The 17,774-nt window shown below is 38.2% G+C and overlaps 1 protein-coding gene across 9 annotated transcripts in view; it reads right to left on the reverse strand.

Annotated features, from left to right (window-relative positions):
• The window catches only part of TXNDC16 (thioredoxin domain containing 16), a 99,798-nt gene that overhangs the window by 52,555 nt on the left and 29,469 nt on the right, over positions 1–17,774 (reverse strand). For 6 of the 9 annotated variants that reach the window (XM_084981225.1, XM_021102006.2, XM_084981217.1 and 3 more), the window contains 3 exons: positions 13,354–13,475; positions 8,435–8,525; positions 6,028–6,178 (listed from right to left, as the gene is read on the reverse strand). In XM_084981225.1, the coding sequence (XP_084837351.1) occupies positions 6,028–6,178; positions 8,435–8,525; positions 13,354–13,475 (364 nt within the window). The remainder of the gene's footprint in view (positions 1–6,027; positions 6,179–8,434; positions 8,526–13,353; positions 13,476–17,774) is intronic. The other 3 variants (XM_084981231.1, XM_084981228.1, XM_084981229.1) reach the window with 1 other exon arrangement.

A 17,774-nucleotide genomic window follows, 5' to 3' on the forward strand; every position in this document is an offset into this window, starting at 1 on the left:
AGTAATCAAAAATGTCCTCACACAGAAAAGTTCTAAAGATCTGTTGAACAACAATGTGCATACAGTTAACAATATTGTTTTATATACTTAAAATTGTGAAAAGGATAAGTTTATGCTATGCATTTTTTGCCACATTAAAAAAAAGATTCAGACAACAATATCAGGAGCCAACACCTTGCTATATATTATTGTACACTGCCACATGAGCCCTCAAAGAATAATAAAAGCTAAAAGAATAAATCATAATAGCATCTTTCTAATTACCAATATAAAAGAGTAAGCTTGAAGTTTCTGCTGCGGCTTAGCAGAAACGAAGAATCTGACTAGTATCCATGAGAGCACAGGCCTCCGTGGGTTAAGGATCTGGCATTGCCATGAGTTGTGGTGTAGGTTGCAGACATGGCTCAGATCCCAAATGCTGTGACTGTGGCATAGGTCAGGGGCTACAGCTCTGGTTCAACCCCTAGCCTGGGAACCTGCATATGCCACATGTGTGGCCCTAAAAAAAACAAAAAAATAAAATAAAAATTAAAAATAAAAGAGTAAGCTTAATTTAATTCAAGTGTCCTGGATCAGTCTGAGACAGAGAGCTATCTCAAATGCACAAAGAAAATAAAGTTTACAGAAAAATGACTATATAATAATTTTAACCATTTTAAATACTTTATCAGTTATCTGTACTTGAAGATTCTTCCTAGTATTCAGATAAAAAGTTTCTATCAGAATAAACTATCATAGAGAAAATCATAAGCATTCCAAAACATCTTCGGTATTAGCCAATGGGACAATAACTGAACCATTTTCCCATCTGTCTTCATTGCTGGGAACCTTCGGAATGCATCTACAGTAACTCCATGACTGACCAAATCTCATTTAATCAATTTAAGATTGAAATTACTTAAAATTTCTGAGTTTAAGATTTATTTCCAGTTTTTTGGGTTAAAATGACATTCCTGAGTCATGATTACAAGATGCAGTTGTGTTATATATTTACAGTAATTAAATGTTCAAGTACCCTATCTACTTAACACCCACACAAACACACACACAAACCCCCAACCTGCATCTATTTTCATATGCTTGGAAGTGAAATAATGCATGTAATTGCAATTATCATGCAGCCAAAACTTACCAACAAGTCTGAATTCCTGTTTCTATTTTTATTAATGTTTATAAATAATGTAAACACATGAAATTATTTTAGATTCTGGACCCAGGAGCCTTGGCTAGTTTACAAAGCATCTTACTAACCATACAAAACCCAACCATTATTGAACTTCGAAGGCTTGTATATAGATTGACAACAAAGGAAGAATGGAAACAGTGATGACAGGGGGGAAATAACCATCAATGGGCTATGAGAAAATAAGAATATAGTAAGAAACACTGATTCAAAGTAAACGACTACAAAGTCTTGTAGGTAAGAACTTGTAAGTAATTAAATTTAGGTACTAACTTTCAGTATGTCATTATCCTCTTCTAGTTTAACTATACCATCAAAAGGCATAACCCATTTACATCAAATCTTGGTCTAAGAGGTGTTTCCTATAAAAGTGCTCAGTCTCATTTTGTTTTTTACCCTCCAGTATATTCTGTGACAACAAAAACAACCTCAAATACTGATATAGCCAAATTATTTAAAGGACCAAAACATTAAAGTGGCCAAACTAGCTCAGAACCCTTCCCACTCCACAAGGGCAAACCTTAGCCAATCCACCAAGAATCTCAAGAAATCTTTCCAGGCTCTCTGTCCTTTTCTGCACTGTACTCTCGTTTGCTCAGTTCTGATATATAAAAGATGTATAAAAGTCCATCTATCTGTGCTTCTTGACTTTCAAGCCTTTCAAGGTTGACACCAAGGTTTAGAACCTCAGCATGGGTCTCCAATCCATCACTGATCTTCAGTCTTCCCTTTCAGCTCTTTCTTGGCTCCACGCTACCAGCCATTCCTACCCATCCCTTTGTTTACCCAAGCTTTTGGAACCTCTGCCTGAATCCTACATCCCCTTCCCTAGTTAGTTAGGAAAAAAGAGTTCAAACAAATGAGGTGCTAAAGCAATGATACACTATGCATCATTTTGTGAGTGTTGAAAGGAACCCCACTTCAGAAGGGACTTTGAATGTCAAATTAATAATCCCTTCTAGTGAACAGTGGCTTACAGCAGGGTTGCTTACATTGCACAATTTCAGGAAGCAAGTCACATTGCTGTTTATAAAATGTCTGTTTCAGGGGCTACCATTCACAGAGAATACAATATAAAGGGTGCCCTTAAGGAGTTCCCATTGTGGCTCAGCGGAAATAAACCAGACTACTATCCGTGAAGATGTAGATTCGATCCCCAGCCCCACTCAGTGGGTTAAGGATCTTGCATGGACATGAGCTGTGATGTAAGTCACAGACGCAGCTCAGATCCCATGTGGCTGTGGCTGTGGCGTAGGCCGGTGGCTGCAGCTCCGATTTGACCCCTAGCCTGGGAACTTCCACATGCCGTGGGTGCGGCCCTAAAAAGAACAACAACAATGAAAAACGGTGCCCTTGACTTTTTGCCACGTTGTGGCTTCAAGTGAAGCCATACTTAAGTGAATACCAAGTCATTATGAAATCTCCAAAGCTTTATTTTCAAAACTAATAATACATAATTCTCGGTAAGTTTAGTAGAGTGATATGAGATCAGAGAATCTCCCTCATTATCTATCTGAAAAAACAAAAACAAAACAGTTTTAAAACACAGCAAAAGAAAATTCATGAGCAGAAACAAGAGGTACAATATTTAAGCCAGAATGTTGTAGCCTCAGAGTTGTAGTAACACATAGGATGAGTCCTAGTCCTGCCTCCAGTACTGGTGAGGAATTCCTAGGTGGTACAGTAGAAACAAATCTGACTAGTATCTATGAGGATGCGGGTTCCATCCTTGGCCTTGCTCAGTGGGTTGGGGATCTGGCATTGCCATAAGCTGTGGTATAGGTTGCAGACACGGTTCGGATCCTGTGTTGCTGTGGCTGTGGTGTAGGCCAGCAGCTGTAGCTCTGATTTATTCTCTAGCCTGGGAACTTCCATATGCCTCTGGTGCAGCCCTAAAAGAGCAAACAACGAAAAAACAAACAAACAAACAAACAAAAAAACTGTACTGGAGAGTAGACAAAATCCTGAGCATTCCTGATAATATCTCAATATAGGAAGAAAAGGAAATGAATACGGAGAGAAATGATGAAGCAGTATATAATGAACTGATATCTTCCTTGGGGCTCTGTGGTGAAATGGAAGATCAAAAAATTCAGAGGGTATTCTTCCCAATGGAAATAAGATAAATGCACCCCCACAACGTGAAAGGAAAGGAAAAAAGACCAATAGGCTGCTTTTTTTTCCAGGTTGTTTGAAGCCAAAATCCAACCAAACAAAACCAATCAAAATAAAGAACTCAGGAATGAAGCCAGTAAAACTAAGACTGATGAGCTATGAATCTATTTAAATGTGGAAGCAAGGCTTTTTTTTTTAAAGTGGGAGTTTTGCAAGTCCATGATTTTCTTTTCTGTGGAAAGGTTCATTTGTGCTGTATATTAGATTCCAGATATAAGTGAAATCATATGGTATTTGTCTTTCTCTTTCTGACTTACTTCACCCAGAATGACAGTCTCTAGTTGCATCCATGTTGCTGCAAATGGCATTATTTTGTTATTTTTTATGGCTGAGTACCATGCTGTACAGTAAGGAAAAAAAATAATCTATTGGGGAAATAAATTTTTAAAAAAAGAAACAAAAACAAACAAAAAAAGTGAGAATTTTGGTTTTAGAACACAATATAAACATCATAGCCTTAACAATGTAAAATTATACAAAACTAAAATCAGGAAGGTAAGAGGGGCTGAGATGGAAATAAATGTGTGAAATTAATTTTCTCATCTTTCACAGCAAGGACTAAACCAGTATCATCTAAGACAGAAACACGTAGGGGGTTGTTTGGGGGGGGGGGTTGTGGTTTTTTTTCTTCTTCTTTTTAGGGCCTTACCTGTGGCATATGGAAGTTCCTGAGCTAGGAGTCAAATCAGAGCTACAGCTGCCAGCCTACACCACAGCAACTCGGAATCCAAGCCACCTGTGCAACCTACACCAGAGCTTACAGCAATGCCAGATCCTTAATCCACTGACTGAGGCCAGGGATCGAATCTGCATTCTCATGGATACCAGTCAGGGTCTTAACCTCCTGAGCCACAACAAGAGCTCCAGAAACATGCAGTTTTTTTTAAATAACAATTTTCATTTCCTCATGTTTTTCACAATCATTTCTACACTTTAGATAATATTTCTGAAAGATCTCTCTTATGATGAAGAAACAATTTCTCAAAAGTTCCATAATTCCTCTAGTTCCGCATCAGTTTTTATTTTATTAAACTCAAGTAAGATTAAATATAATGCTTCTTACTATAAAGTAGCTCATGCAATATACGGCCATTTATCCATTCATCCATCTATCTATATACTGCATGGATGCAGAGATGACCGGTGTGCATCTAACAGTTTATTTCTAAGTAAGAGAGCATACTCAATGGCATGTGTTCAGGACAACCCTTCAAACCTTAGGAGAGAAAAGTTTGCAGATCACCTACTAACTCTGTAAAATTCCTTCAGACTAACACTATAGGTGCCCACATTTATGAACTTTAAAAACAAGGATCAAAACATTCACAAAAGAGGTCTTTTCTTAACCTATGATGTCATCTTTGTGATCTTACAAGGGTCACAGTTTATTTTAAATTCTACCACAGAATATTTCCACAGCTAATTATAAGTACCATTATAATTACACAACGCTATATTTGGGTTTCGAAATAATACTCCAAGGCCTTAAAATATCATTTTTGTATACATATAGCTCATACAACTCAATAATAGCAACAACAACAACAAAAAGAAACCCAAAGAATGGGCAGAACACCTAAATAGACATTTCTCCAAAGAAGAAATACAGATGGGCAGCAGTCACATGAAAAGATGCTCAACATCACTAATTATTAGAGAAATGCAAATCAAAACTCCAGTGAGGTACCACCTCACACCTGTTATGGCCATCATTAAAACATCTATAAATAATAAATGCGTGAGAGTGTGTGGAGAAAAGGGAACCCTCCTACACTGTTGCTGAGAATGTAAGTTGCTACAGCCACTATGGAAAACAATATGTAAGTTCCTCAGAAAACTAAATATGGAACTACCATATGACCCAGTAATTCCACTCCTAGGTATATATCCAGACAAAACTATAATTCAAGAAGATACATTCACCCCTGTGTTCACAGTAGCACTATTCACAATAGCCAAGACATTGAAAAAAACCCAAATGTTCATCAACAGAGGAATGGATAAAGAAGATGTGGCACATGTACACAATGGAATACCACTCAGCCTACTAAGAAAGAATGAAATAATGCCATTTGCGGTGACATGTAAGCAACTAGAGATTCTCATGCTAAGTATAAAGTACATCAGAAAGAGAAATACCATATATCACTAATATGTGGAATCTAAAACATGCACACATGAACTTATCTACAAAACTTTTTAGAAACACACAGAGAGAACACACTTGTGCTTGCCAAGGGGTGGCAGGGGGAGAGATGGATTGGGAGTTTGGGATCAGCAGATGTATACTATTTTATAAAGAATGGATAAATAACAAAGTCCTACTGTATAGCACAGGGAACTATATTCTATATCCCATAATAAACTATAATGGAAAGGAATATGAAAAATTATATATATACACACACACACACATATAACTGAACCACTCTGCTGTACACTAGAAACTAATACATTATAAATCAACTATACTTTCATAAAATAAATTATGAACATATAGTCTATTTACTATTCCACCTTTAAGAAAATACTACTCCTCAGTCTGCCTAAATGAAATAAATATGTTCAAGGAAAAAAGATAGAACTCACCTAAGTAAAATACATATCTAGGAATCAAAACAATAAATACTGTATATGAATCATTTAATATATTTAAATAAAACACATACCAGCAGAGGTGCTTCCATTGTTTTAATAAATTGATGGATGTTCAGTGTAGTCAATGACTGTTCCATTAGTGTTCTCTTACATTGCTGAGTCAAGTCCAAGACTGGTTTACAATGAAAAAAGTAGAGATGTGCATATTCTATATCTTCAGTGCTGCAAATCAAAAATCAGGGACAGACCCACTTGAAGTTCAATATGTGATCCTTCTATCATGCAGAAAGACATAACAAATCTCTTTGCCCTAAGTCTCATGCTTTTGAATCATTCTTTTGGTAAAAGCCTAAAACAGTATAACAAAATAAAATGGACATAGCAAAAAAAAGGATATAAGAAATTTTTGAATTGTATAAGCAAGTTTTTTTTTTTTTGCTAAACTCTTTCATAAGGTAGCTTCTAAATTAGGTTAGAGACAGGTCTACACTTTTTTTTTAGATAAAAGACTGTAACCTTGAGAACAATGAGATTATTTTAAAATTATAGTTGCTTTTCTACAGCTATGCTAAAATAAAGCTTTGTAACACAAATTTTCTAGGTTTAATTTAAACCCAAATCTGTTTTGAATAAACTTCAGCCAAAACATGCCTTAAGATAGAAACCATGTGACACTTTGTGGGAGTTTGTGAGTTTGTATCTGAAATATTACAAAACTCAGCAAATATGGCTTATAATTTTAGTTTTGGCATTCCCTTCCATATGAGAATTAAAAGATAAACTTATAGTGAGTGAGAATGGTTTGCCAAAATTAAAATAGCATTTTATAAATCTCCATATGGCATTAGTAAAGTTTGGCAAAAATACTCCAAATTCTTATTTTTACAATGTTATTTTAATTCTTGATACATGCTTAAACTGAGCTCCAAGATTCATTGATTTCAAACATAATTACAAGTTAATTTCTAACAGATTCAATGATTAATGATCACTCATTTGTGGCTCAGCAGTAATGAACCCGACTTCTACCCATGAGGATGCGTGTTTGATCCCTGGCCTCCCTCAGCTGGTTAAGGATCCAGCGTTGCCATGGGCTATGGTATTGGTCACATATGTGGCTCACATCTGGTATTGCTATGGCTGGAGTGTAGGCTGGCAGCTGCAGCTCTGACTCGACCTCTAGCCTAGGAACTTCCATATGCTGAGGGTACAGCCCTAAAAAGCAAAAAAAAAAAAAAAAAAAAAAAAGATTATTTAATGCCTCCTATGTTAGGTCCTGTGCTAAATATAAAAGACTAAGATAAATAAGATAACTCAAGTTCTTGAAGGGCTGAGGCATTTAGTAAAAAGGACAAGTATTTAGTAAAAAATTAAAATGTAGTTTGTAAGTGCAATAATATACAAAGTGCTCTGAGAAACAAAGAAATATTTCATTCTGCCTCAAGGTGGGGAGGAGAAGGAAGGAAAGGGAAAGGGAGATCATCTCATAGAGATTAAAAGCAGTAAAAGAGAATGACTTCTTCAAAAAGAGAAGACAAATGGATATTTCAAACAAGAGGACCTATATAGCCAAGACCCAAACAAAGTACAGAACTTTTTGAGGGGAACCGTATAAATAGTCACATATTGCTGAAAGGAGAGTGTTGGACAGCAAGAGGAACCAGCTGAGACTTGATCATGTATCATTCCTTGTGTCCCTCTGTACTAAGGGGAAGAAAAACTTTAAGCCTCAGTTGCCCAACCAGTCAAAAGAACGCCTCTGCCTAAAATTACAAGCTAGAAACTAGACAAGAAAATTAAACATGTTCAAAACTGTTCTGAGGAGTTCCTGTCGTGGCGCAGCAGAAACAAATCCAACTAGGAACCATGAGGTTGTGGGTTTGATCCCTGGCCCCACTCAGCAGGTTAAGGATCTGGTATTGCCGTGAGCTGTGGTGTAGGTCTTAGACGCGGCTCAGATCCCGCGTTGCTGTGGCTGTGGTGTAAGGCCAGCAGCTATAGCTCCAATTCTACCCCTAGCCTGGGAACCTCCATATGCTGTGGGTGCGGCCCTAAAAAGAAAAACAAAAAAAACAAAAACTGTTCTCAAATATATTGAGGATTTTTCTGGTATCATAACTTAGAGAACTCTCAGAAAGAATCTCTTGGGCTAGTTATGAAAGTTATTATTTTATCACCTATCCAATCACTATGGCAGATCTATTCCTAAAATACACCTGGCCACTCAAGGGATCACATCTTGTGGCTTATCCAGATTGTCTTCCTTCACCTTCCTTTAACATCACTTCTGTATATTTAAGTTCCTATTTGTACAGCAGATGATAGTAATGAAGAGGATTTAGGGTTTCATTTATATATTCACAGCTGCTTCTGATTCCTCTCAGATAAGCCCCTGCTGTGAGAGTATGAGGGAAATAATGAATAAGTAATGTGAAACAAGTGAACTTAAAATTGTTACCTTACACTTCTTATACATACCCAATACTTTCCAAAAGGGAAATTTCTGTGGTTAAGACAAATTGGTACGTGGTCCCATACACAAAAGCAGCTTCCATGACTGCTCTGTGCTCTGAAGAAGAGAAGGGAGTTGGGGGAGAGGAGTTAGTTTGTATGACTCTATTCTGAATACTGACCTACATCCTTATAGACTCTATTGTGTTGAAAGAAAAATCTTTTGCAGGGAGCCCAGTTGGGAAAATGCAGGCAGTTTAAGAAGTTAGGAAAAGTCCACTCTATTCCAAGAAAGAGGAGAGCGAAGACGGAGTTGAAAATGAGTTATATTTGGGAATATATGACAAATCTGTGAAGTCATAGGGAAGAAAATATGAATTCACCACACGACTTTCATACATTACATTTGTAAATATGTCTGTATACTATTTGGGCTTAAATTTTTTATTCAAATGTATTCTTATACACAGTTTAAAGAGACAGTTCTACAAGGTGTTTGAAGAAAGTCAACAGTTCACCTACCCCTGACCTCATTTTCAATTCCCAAGGGACAACTCCTTTCAACTCATCTGTATTTACCTCCAAGTCTCTAAATGACATCCTCCTACTCTTAATTCCTGATTTTTTTTTTTTTTTTGGTGTTAGTATTATCTACTGACTTCCCACTCTGGAAGATGATAAACTAGCTCCCCTTTCTGAAACCCTGCTCCAGAAATGTACATGACTTTATCCCCTTGACTTTCCCAATACAGTCCTAAATTTTATTAGATCAATAGTCAGTATTTACATTGTTAGGACTCACTATTTCCTTTTGAAAGTTTTTTTCACTGTTTTAAAATTTTTGCTTAGCTTTGCTGCTAATTTATTCCTAAATTCTTCCACAACTGTCTAACCCTCTCAATACTTCAAATACACCAGGCACACTATCAATTCCCTCTTATAGCAGACATTTCAGCAGAGCCTTCTGATTTGCTCCAGCGTGGACTCTGCTACTTGCCCTCCTGCACAGCTTTCATCCTGGGAACCCATTTCATCATTATTCTGGGCATTCTCTTATTCTCGCTCTTGTGTTGAGTACTTTGGCCTGTTACCCACATCTGTTTGATTCATTTGTTCTCTTATTCCCATTTTCAAGCACCTTCCTAGGAGAGGACATATGGAATTCACATTTTTTGAAACTGTATACTTCTCTAAGTGTCTTTATTTCTACTTCCCTAACTGTAGTTGTCTGCATACAGAATTCTAGGTTCAAGTCATTTTCCCAGAAAATTCTGAAAGCATTTTCTTCAGTTTCCAGGGCTGCAATTGAGAAGTTCAATGCCATTCCAATTCCTAATCCTTCCATTGCAGTATTTTTTCCCTCCTGGAAGAGTTTAGAACAGCCTTTGTTCCCAATGTTTTGAAATTCCAAAATGAGATGCTCTGGTGTGGCTGTAATTCATCCATTCTGCTGGGATTCTGCAGGTCTTTTCACTTTGGAAGCTCAAATCTTTCAGTTCTGGGAAAGTTTCTCAAAGTACTCTTTGAAGAGTCCTTCCTTTTCATATTTGTTTTTCCCTTTCTTCTCTCTGCCATTTCCAGGTCATAATTTTCCCCTCCAAGACCTAATATGCTACCACTTGAATCCCATGTCATCAAATTATTCAACTCACCACTCAGCCTTGGAGACATCTACCACCCAGCCAGGTTAATCCCCCTCCTTCCATTACAAATTTAGCTTCTGTCACACTGTCACACTGATACTTCTGCCACAATCCTTGGTGATTTTACCATCCCCACAGATGATCCCTACAAATCCTAGCCTTTTAGTTCCAGGTCTTCTAGAGAGGCTCCAGTGATCTCTCTTCAGCCCCACCTGAACCACTCACTACCATGATCTCATTCCAGGCCTTGTTATCACCAGTCGCTGCAAATCCCTCCCAAGTCTCAATGTCTAGCAACCCTCCTCAGCATACAGACACACAGACACACACACACACACACACACAGCCTTCCATCCCCAGGCCACTCTGTATAGCCCATGACCTTAACCCTCCAGGACGTACAGTCCTACCATTTTCACTGCCCTACACTCACCTTGGGTCCTCTCTTCCCTCCTTATACCTCATCTTAAATTCCATGGTTAATCTTTATCATCACTCCCCCGCCTGTCTGGTTAAAACACAATCTAGGTTAAATTAAATAATCTGCCTATTCTGTCCTTAAACCTATAATAGTGAATATAGCTGGGAAAAAAAAAAAAAAAAAACTCACTGGCATCACCATGCTAATGGTGTCACTTTAAATTACTGACATCAACTATTACTGCTGCCTAGCAACCATTCTTTATTTCCAGGTCTTCTAAAACAACTATTTCATCTCTTCTCTCCTCAAACTATCTGACGATTTCATTTCTAACTCATTGAGAAAACAGAACCAATTAAAAAAGCAAAAGTTCCCAGCACATATCTATCCACCCACCTAACTAAACTGATAGCTACAGTCTCTGGCTTTCCTCCCAATACCAGAGTTGAATTATCAGTGCCCCCAGCAAAGAACCTCCCCTCGCTCCCCTTGTTCACTAGATTCCATCTTCTCTTGTCTATGCAAAGATGTTGCTCCAGAAATCCTCCCTTCTTTTTCCGTTATGATGCATTTTCCTTTTTCTACTGGATCTTTCTTACCAACAAACAAATGTGCCTCTTAAAAAATTCTTTACCTGGGAGTTTCCATCATGGCTCAGTGGTTAACAAATCTGACTAGGAACCATGAGGTTCCAGGTTCAATCCCCGGCCTCGCTCAGTGGGTTAAGGATCTGGTGTTGCTGTGAGCTGTAGTGTAGGTCGCAGATGCGACTCAGATCCCACATTGCTGTGGCTCTGGCACAGGCTGGAGGCTACAGCTCCGACTGGACCCCTAGCCTGGGAACCTCCATGTGCCGCGGGTGCGACCTTAGGAAAGACAAAAAAAAAATCTTCACCTGGGAGTTCCCTTCATGGCTCAGTAGGTTATGATCCATGAGGATGTGGGTTCAATCCCTGGCCTCACTCAGTGGGTTCAGGATCTGGTGTTGCTGTGGCTGTGGTGTAGGCCAGCAGCTGCAGCTCCAATTTGACCCTTAGCCTGGGAACTTCCATATGCTGCAGGTGCAGCCCTAAAAAGCAAAAAATTCTTCACCTGACCTCACATACTCTTCCAGCCACCACTCCATTTTCTCCTTCCCTTAACAGCAAAACTTCTCAAATAAATCTCTAGAGCCACAGCCTCCAGTTGCTCCCTACCTATTCACCCATACCCCTGAGAGGGGATATACCCCCACCACTCTCCAGAAACTGCTCATCAAGACCATGGATAACTTCCATACTGCTTAAACATTAATGGCCAACTGGTAGCACTTAATTAGGATTAATTAACCTTTCAGCATCATTTGACACAATTGCTCCTATCTCTTCATTAAAACCCTAACTTCACGTTGCTTACAGGCCACTCCTTCTGCCTCCTCTACTGACCCATGAATGATCAAGTAGCTAATGAGTTCAGTCCTCTTTTTCTCATCTAATCTCACTTCCTTCATGATCTCCTCTGGTCTCACAACTTTATGTCACAAATTTATATCCCTAATCTATATCGCCACCATCAAATGCAGACCAGAAATAACCAACTACCACGCTGACATCTCTACTTGGATGTCTAACAGGTATTTCACAAGTAGGATGTCAAAGTTTCCACTCCAAACTGTCTATTTCCAGTCTTCCCCACCTTACTTATCAGCAATTTCACTTTTCAAGTAGCTCAGGCCAAAACCCCAGAGCCACCCTTGTCTCTGCTATTTCTCTCTCACTCTATATCCAACATGTCAGTTAGTCTTACATTCAAACTATTGCTAAAATTCAAATTTACTGCCATCGCCATTACCAACACACTGGCCCAAGCCACCCACCATCATCTACTGCATGCACCATTACCATAACTCCCTGATTTTATCCCTTATTCTACTATTGCTCTTTCCAGTCTATTCCAAACCCAGAAGTTAGGTTAATCTTCAAATATAAAACAGGGAGTTCTGGCTGACAGTGGAAGCCCCAATATAGCTCATGCCTCTTGACAATTACAAACTATGGACAAAATACAACAACCTGAATGGCCCTGAAAAGTACACAAAAACAGGCTGATTGTGGAATGTTATTCTGCAAGTGCATTAAGTTCAGTGGCATGCTATGTAGCTATCAAGCTTTACATTTATAAAAACTGGAATTCCCAATAAATGATTTTATTTTATAAAGAATATACAATTTTTAAAATGTTTTAAACATTTGAATATTTAAACATTTATGCTAACATGTTCAAATTATAACCATTAACAAATAAAAAGTCCTGGAAGCATAACCATAATTTGTTCATGAAACATCTTTATGACAAAATTACATATTAATGCTCAAGATGATGCTGTCAAATTAAATTTTTTAAAAAAAATCAAGAAAAACATATCATAAACAGCAAATATCAAAATAAAACAGAAAGCCAAGTCAGTCAACAATATTTATCAAATACTATCAACTACTATATTAGGTACCATGAAGACTATAAGGAAATAAAAATTGTAACAGCTGACACAGAGCACCTTCTATATGCCAGGAACCATTTTAATTATTCAAATTCACTTGGTCCTCACAACACCACTATGAGGTAGGCACAATTATCTTCACTATCTTAGTGACCAGGAAAGAGATTAAATACTAAATAAGTTGTCCAAGGTCATACTGTAAGCAGTTGGTGGGACTGGGAGTCTAACCTAGGTAGTTTGGCCTCAGAGTTCTTATTTGACCACGAAATTATGCTGCATGTTTGAAGAAAGAAAACACAATAGCAAAAGATGCTTTAAATTTATCTTAAAGTATTAACATTGTGGTCAAAATACAGTATGTTAGTAGTGTACAGTGAAGACTGAAATAAAAGTGAGGAAATACCTGGTGTTCCAATGGCTCTGACATATGAGAACACAATGTTTGTTCTTCCTTTCCGAGCATTTTCTATGTTCTGAAGGTCTCCCAGAGTGGTAATATATTTTACTTCATTAAAAAGAAGAGCACTGAAATAAATTGGTAGAAAAACCTGACATACACTTACTTATTTAATATATATTTTAAGTTAAACTAATCAAAAAGAAATTTAATCTGGAGTTCCCATCATGGCTCAGCAGAACACAGCTAGTATTCATGAGGATGTGGGTTTGATCCCTGGCCTCATTCAGTGGGTTAAGGATCCAGTGTTTCCACTAATACAGGAATTCTCAAACTTTTTGGTCTCATGGTCTCTTTATACCCTTAAAAATTACTGAACTCCTCAAAGAGCTTTTGTTTATGTAGGTTACATCTGTCAACAGTTGCCAAAATAGAAATTAAAATGGCAATTTAAACTATTTACCAAAAGGAAAAAAAAAGGAGTATTTGCTGTAGCACAGCAGGGTGTTCTTGAGGCTGCTCAAGTTGCTGCTGAGCTGCAGGTTTGATCCCCAGCCTGACGCAGTGGGTTAAGAAGCCAGCGTTGCCATAGCTGTGGCACAGGTTGCAGCTGAGACTTGGAGTCAACCCCTGGCTTGGGAACTTTCATATTCCACAGGTGCAGCCAAAAAAAAATTATTAATTCTTTTAAAAAACTATTGTATATTAATATAACTTTTTTAATTTAAAAATAAATTTTCAAAAAAAAGAAAACTCTAATGAAAATAGTGGCACTGTTTTTTTTTTTTTTTTTGCAAGTTTCTTTAACATTGCACTAAATAGAAGACAAGTGGATTCTCCCATCTGCCTCTTCATTCACTCCGCTGTGGCACTACACACACAACACATCATGTAGGCTCTAGAAACCGCAGTCATGAAAGAATGAAAGTGAAAGACAAACATCTTTGAATTAACATAAAAATATTGAAACTCTGGGACACCCTGAGATGGCTTCCCTAAATGACACTGGCTTAAATATTCACCTTAAATATTTAAAAATCTAAAAATTATAGATTTCGTCAACTTTTTGGAGTTCCCTGATGGCCTAGCAGTTAAGGATTGGGCATTGTCACTACAGTGGCATGGGTTTGATCCCTGGCCTGGGAATTTCCACATGCTGCAAGCACAGCCAGAAAAAAAAAAAAAAAAAAAATTCCTTCAACTTTTTAAAAGAAATATAAAACTTGGACTCCTGTAATTTCTAGGGCTCTTATTTACACACAAAATATTTACTGAGCAACAGAATTCGCTGTTTGCTAGATATTTCTACGTGTTTTCATTTAAACCCTCAACAATATTCTTGGGAAATTATTACACAAATACCCACACAGAGGAAAGAGTCTGAGGGATTAAGTAACACTACAGGTTATACCAGTAGTCACTGGCACAGCTAAAATTCAAATCCAGGTAACTTTGCTCATAACTTTCTCAACTATGTTATTACTGACCACTCATAAATGGTAAACCAGGTAAAAAGGAAGGCAACTAATGAATGGCAAGAGAGTCTCAGTGGCAATTTGGGCTACTGTCACTGCCAAAACATCGAATCCTTAACCACCAAGCCAACCACAGAGAACTCCCAGAATTACCCTTAAGTTTACTTCAAAACCACTGGGAGGCACCATCTAGTGAACTTAATTGGGCTGCCATGCAAATTCCTAGCTTGGGAAGTAGACCCACCCATTTACCTTGATTGCTCTAGCATCTCTAAACCATTTGCTTCAAAAATCAAAGCCAAGGCTAGAGATCTCTCTAACCTTTTTTCTCAAAAAAGACTGGCAATTATAAATTCATAAAAGCTGGTGTTTGGGGGGACACTTCACACTTGTCAGGCACAATACTAAGTACTTTATCAGTAGTAGCAATTTATCAGTTTGGGGACTGCCTGGCTTTGAACTCCTTTCTTTTGCTTTGGAAATTCCCAGTTTTCTAAGTCTTCATGGTAGGCAGAGCCCAAGTCTCCTCACACAAGCTAATAACACCATAAATTTGCTCTTCCAGGCTCCCTGCTGCTAGGCATGGCTATATGACCCAGTTCACTTGTCTGACATCCTAGATTGGGAGCTAGTGATGTAAATTATCAGGGACAGTGCAGAATTATTTCCAGAAGCAGTAGCAGCAATAGTCAGCTTCTAATGCAGGAATGACCACACTGCTAATGACAGCTCCAGTGCAGGCAATGCAAGCTGTGACGTCCCCTGCTCAGCAGTAATGCGGCCGTACCCTCCCCACAAGACTAGCTCTGTGTCATGATTATGAATGTAATTCAGAGCCATATAAACCTGTGTCCAGTTCTCCAACCCTGCCAGTGAGCCTGAGATTGCCTATTACCTATATCTAAATCCTTTTCTGCTTAAGCTAGTCAGACCCAGATCCAGGGGTGTAACTAGGAACACTCAGCAATGCACTCAATCTTGTTTTATTTGCATAGCAACCACCTGAGATGAGTACTATCCTGAACTCCACTTTACAGATAAGGTCATGGGGCTTAAAGAGGTTACCTTGCCTAAAGTCCCAAAGCTCATTAAGAAGTCATTATCCATGAGGTAATAATAACCAAAAGTAATGACATTTATAATCTAATGATCTCTGTGATTGTTCCCAATGGCTTCCTAGCTTTAATATATTTTTTAATGTTAATTTCCAGAAGAGGGGGACATCTAAGCTCTCTAGGATCCATTCAACACTCCAGTTCCAAAGAGGAAAAACAGGTTAAAGGAAAAGTCTGTCTTGGGATTTTGCTGCTTTGAAGATGAAGTAAAATAGCCTGATGCTGCTCTGACCAAGGAGCTCTTCCTTTCCCAAACAGGCCTTTCTTTTCCATGGCATACTTTTCCTGAGACCCTCCTACCACATTAGGGTAGATAAGATAAATGGCTAAGAACTGAATGGGTGTCAGGAAAAAAAAAAGGCGGGGGGGAACTGAAGAGTCTACCTGACCCTGTTTTTAGAGCAGCAGATTGCTCAGCATTTTTTCAGGGAAAAAAAAAAGACCATTTTATGTTACATGTCTATCATTATTCAAATTCTAAAAAACCCAATAAAAAGGAAATTTTACCTGATCTTTTGCCTTACCAAAACCCCTAGGATAAAAAACGGGGGGGGGGGGGAGAGAACAACAGAGACAAATTACTTTTATCTAAATTAATTACAGCTGATCCTCAGTAACCAAGGGTTCTGCATTCGCAGATTCAGCCAACTGTGGATGGAAAGTATTTGGAAACAATAATTCCAGAAAGTTCTAAAAAAGCAAAACTTGAATTTGTCATATGCTGACAACTATTTACACAGCACCTACACTGTATTTACATAGTATTTACATTGTATTAGGTATTATAAGTAATCTAGAGTTGATTTAAAGTATATAGGAGGACGAGCATAGGTTATATGCTAATACTACAACATTTCATATAAGGGACTTGGGCATCTGCAGATACAGGTATCCTCAGGGGAGGTGGGTGCTGAGGAAGTCGGGGGGAGGTGGTGCTGAAACCAACAGATTTCAGATACCAAGGGATAATTACATATTATGTTAGGCAGATCCATGCATAAAATGACATATCCCAAATACTTCACTAAACATTTTCCAAATTAATATAGAATTTGAAAAAAAATAGAAGCCATCTCTGAATTGTGAATTGAAAGTACAAGTAATAACAAAATTAGAAAACATCGGCCTTAGTCTTCTTGTTGTATATCCTCCTAGTAGCTTACCATTTATAAAATTCTTATCACCAGAATCTTATGGGCTTATAACATAAGATTTCTGCCCTCCAATTTTTTTTTTTTTCTTTGTCTTTTTGCCTTTTCTTGAGCCACTCCCGTGGCATATGGAGGTCCCCAGGATAGGGATCTAATCCGAGCTGTAGCCACTAGCCTATGCCAGAGCCACAGCATCGGGGGATCCAAGCCGCGTCTTCAACCCACACCACAGGTCACGGCAACACCGGATCTTTAACCCACTGGGTAAGGCCAGGGATAGAACCCAAAACCTCATGGTTCTTAGTCTGATTCGTTAACCACTGCGCCACGACGGGAACCCCCTGCTCCTCCAATTTTTAACAACCAAATTAAACTTCCCAATTCATTCAATACTTTTTGAACACCTAATGTATGTGACACACAGTGCTATGCACTGGTAGGACTGAATAAAAGGGCACAGTTTGGGGCTATAACCTTTACTACTAATTAACACATAGAGCTGTGAGGAACTCAAATCCAAGATAATTTATTTTTTATTATGACTTTCCAATGTCACTATCAAACAGGAACCCACCTGATAATACTGCAAAGGAACAGCTCTAATAGAGATAAAGGAATAAGCAACAGCTCAAAACCTACTAGGAAGGGGAGTTCCCGCCATGGCGCAGTGGTTAACGAATCCGACT

This window comes from Sus scrofa, chromosome 1 (genome assembly GCF_054392235.1).
Source record: "Sus scrofa isolate SSC_HxYL_T2T_F1_AM1 chromosome 1, Sscrofa_HxYL_maternal_Yorkshire_Landrace_v2.0, whole genome shotgun sequence".
NCBI classification, from domain to species: Eukaryota; Metazoa; Chordata; class Mammalia; order Artiodactyla; family Suidae; genus Sus; species Sus scrofa.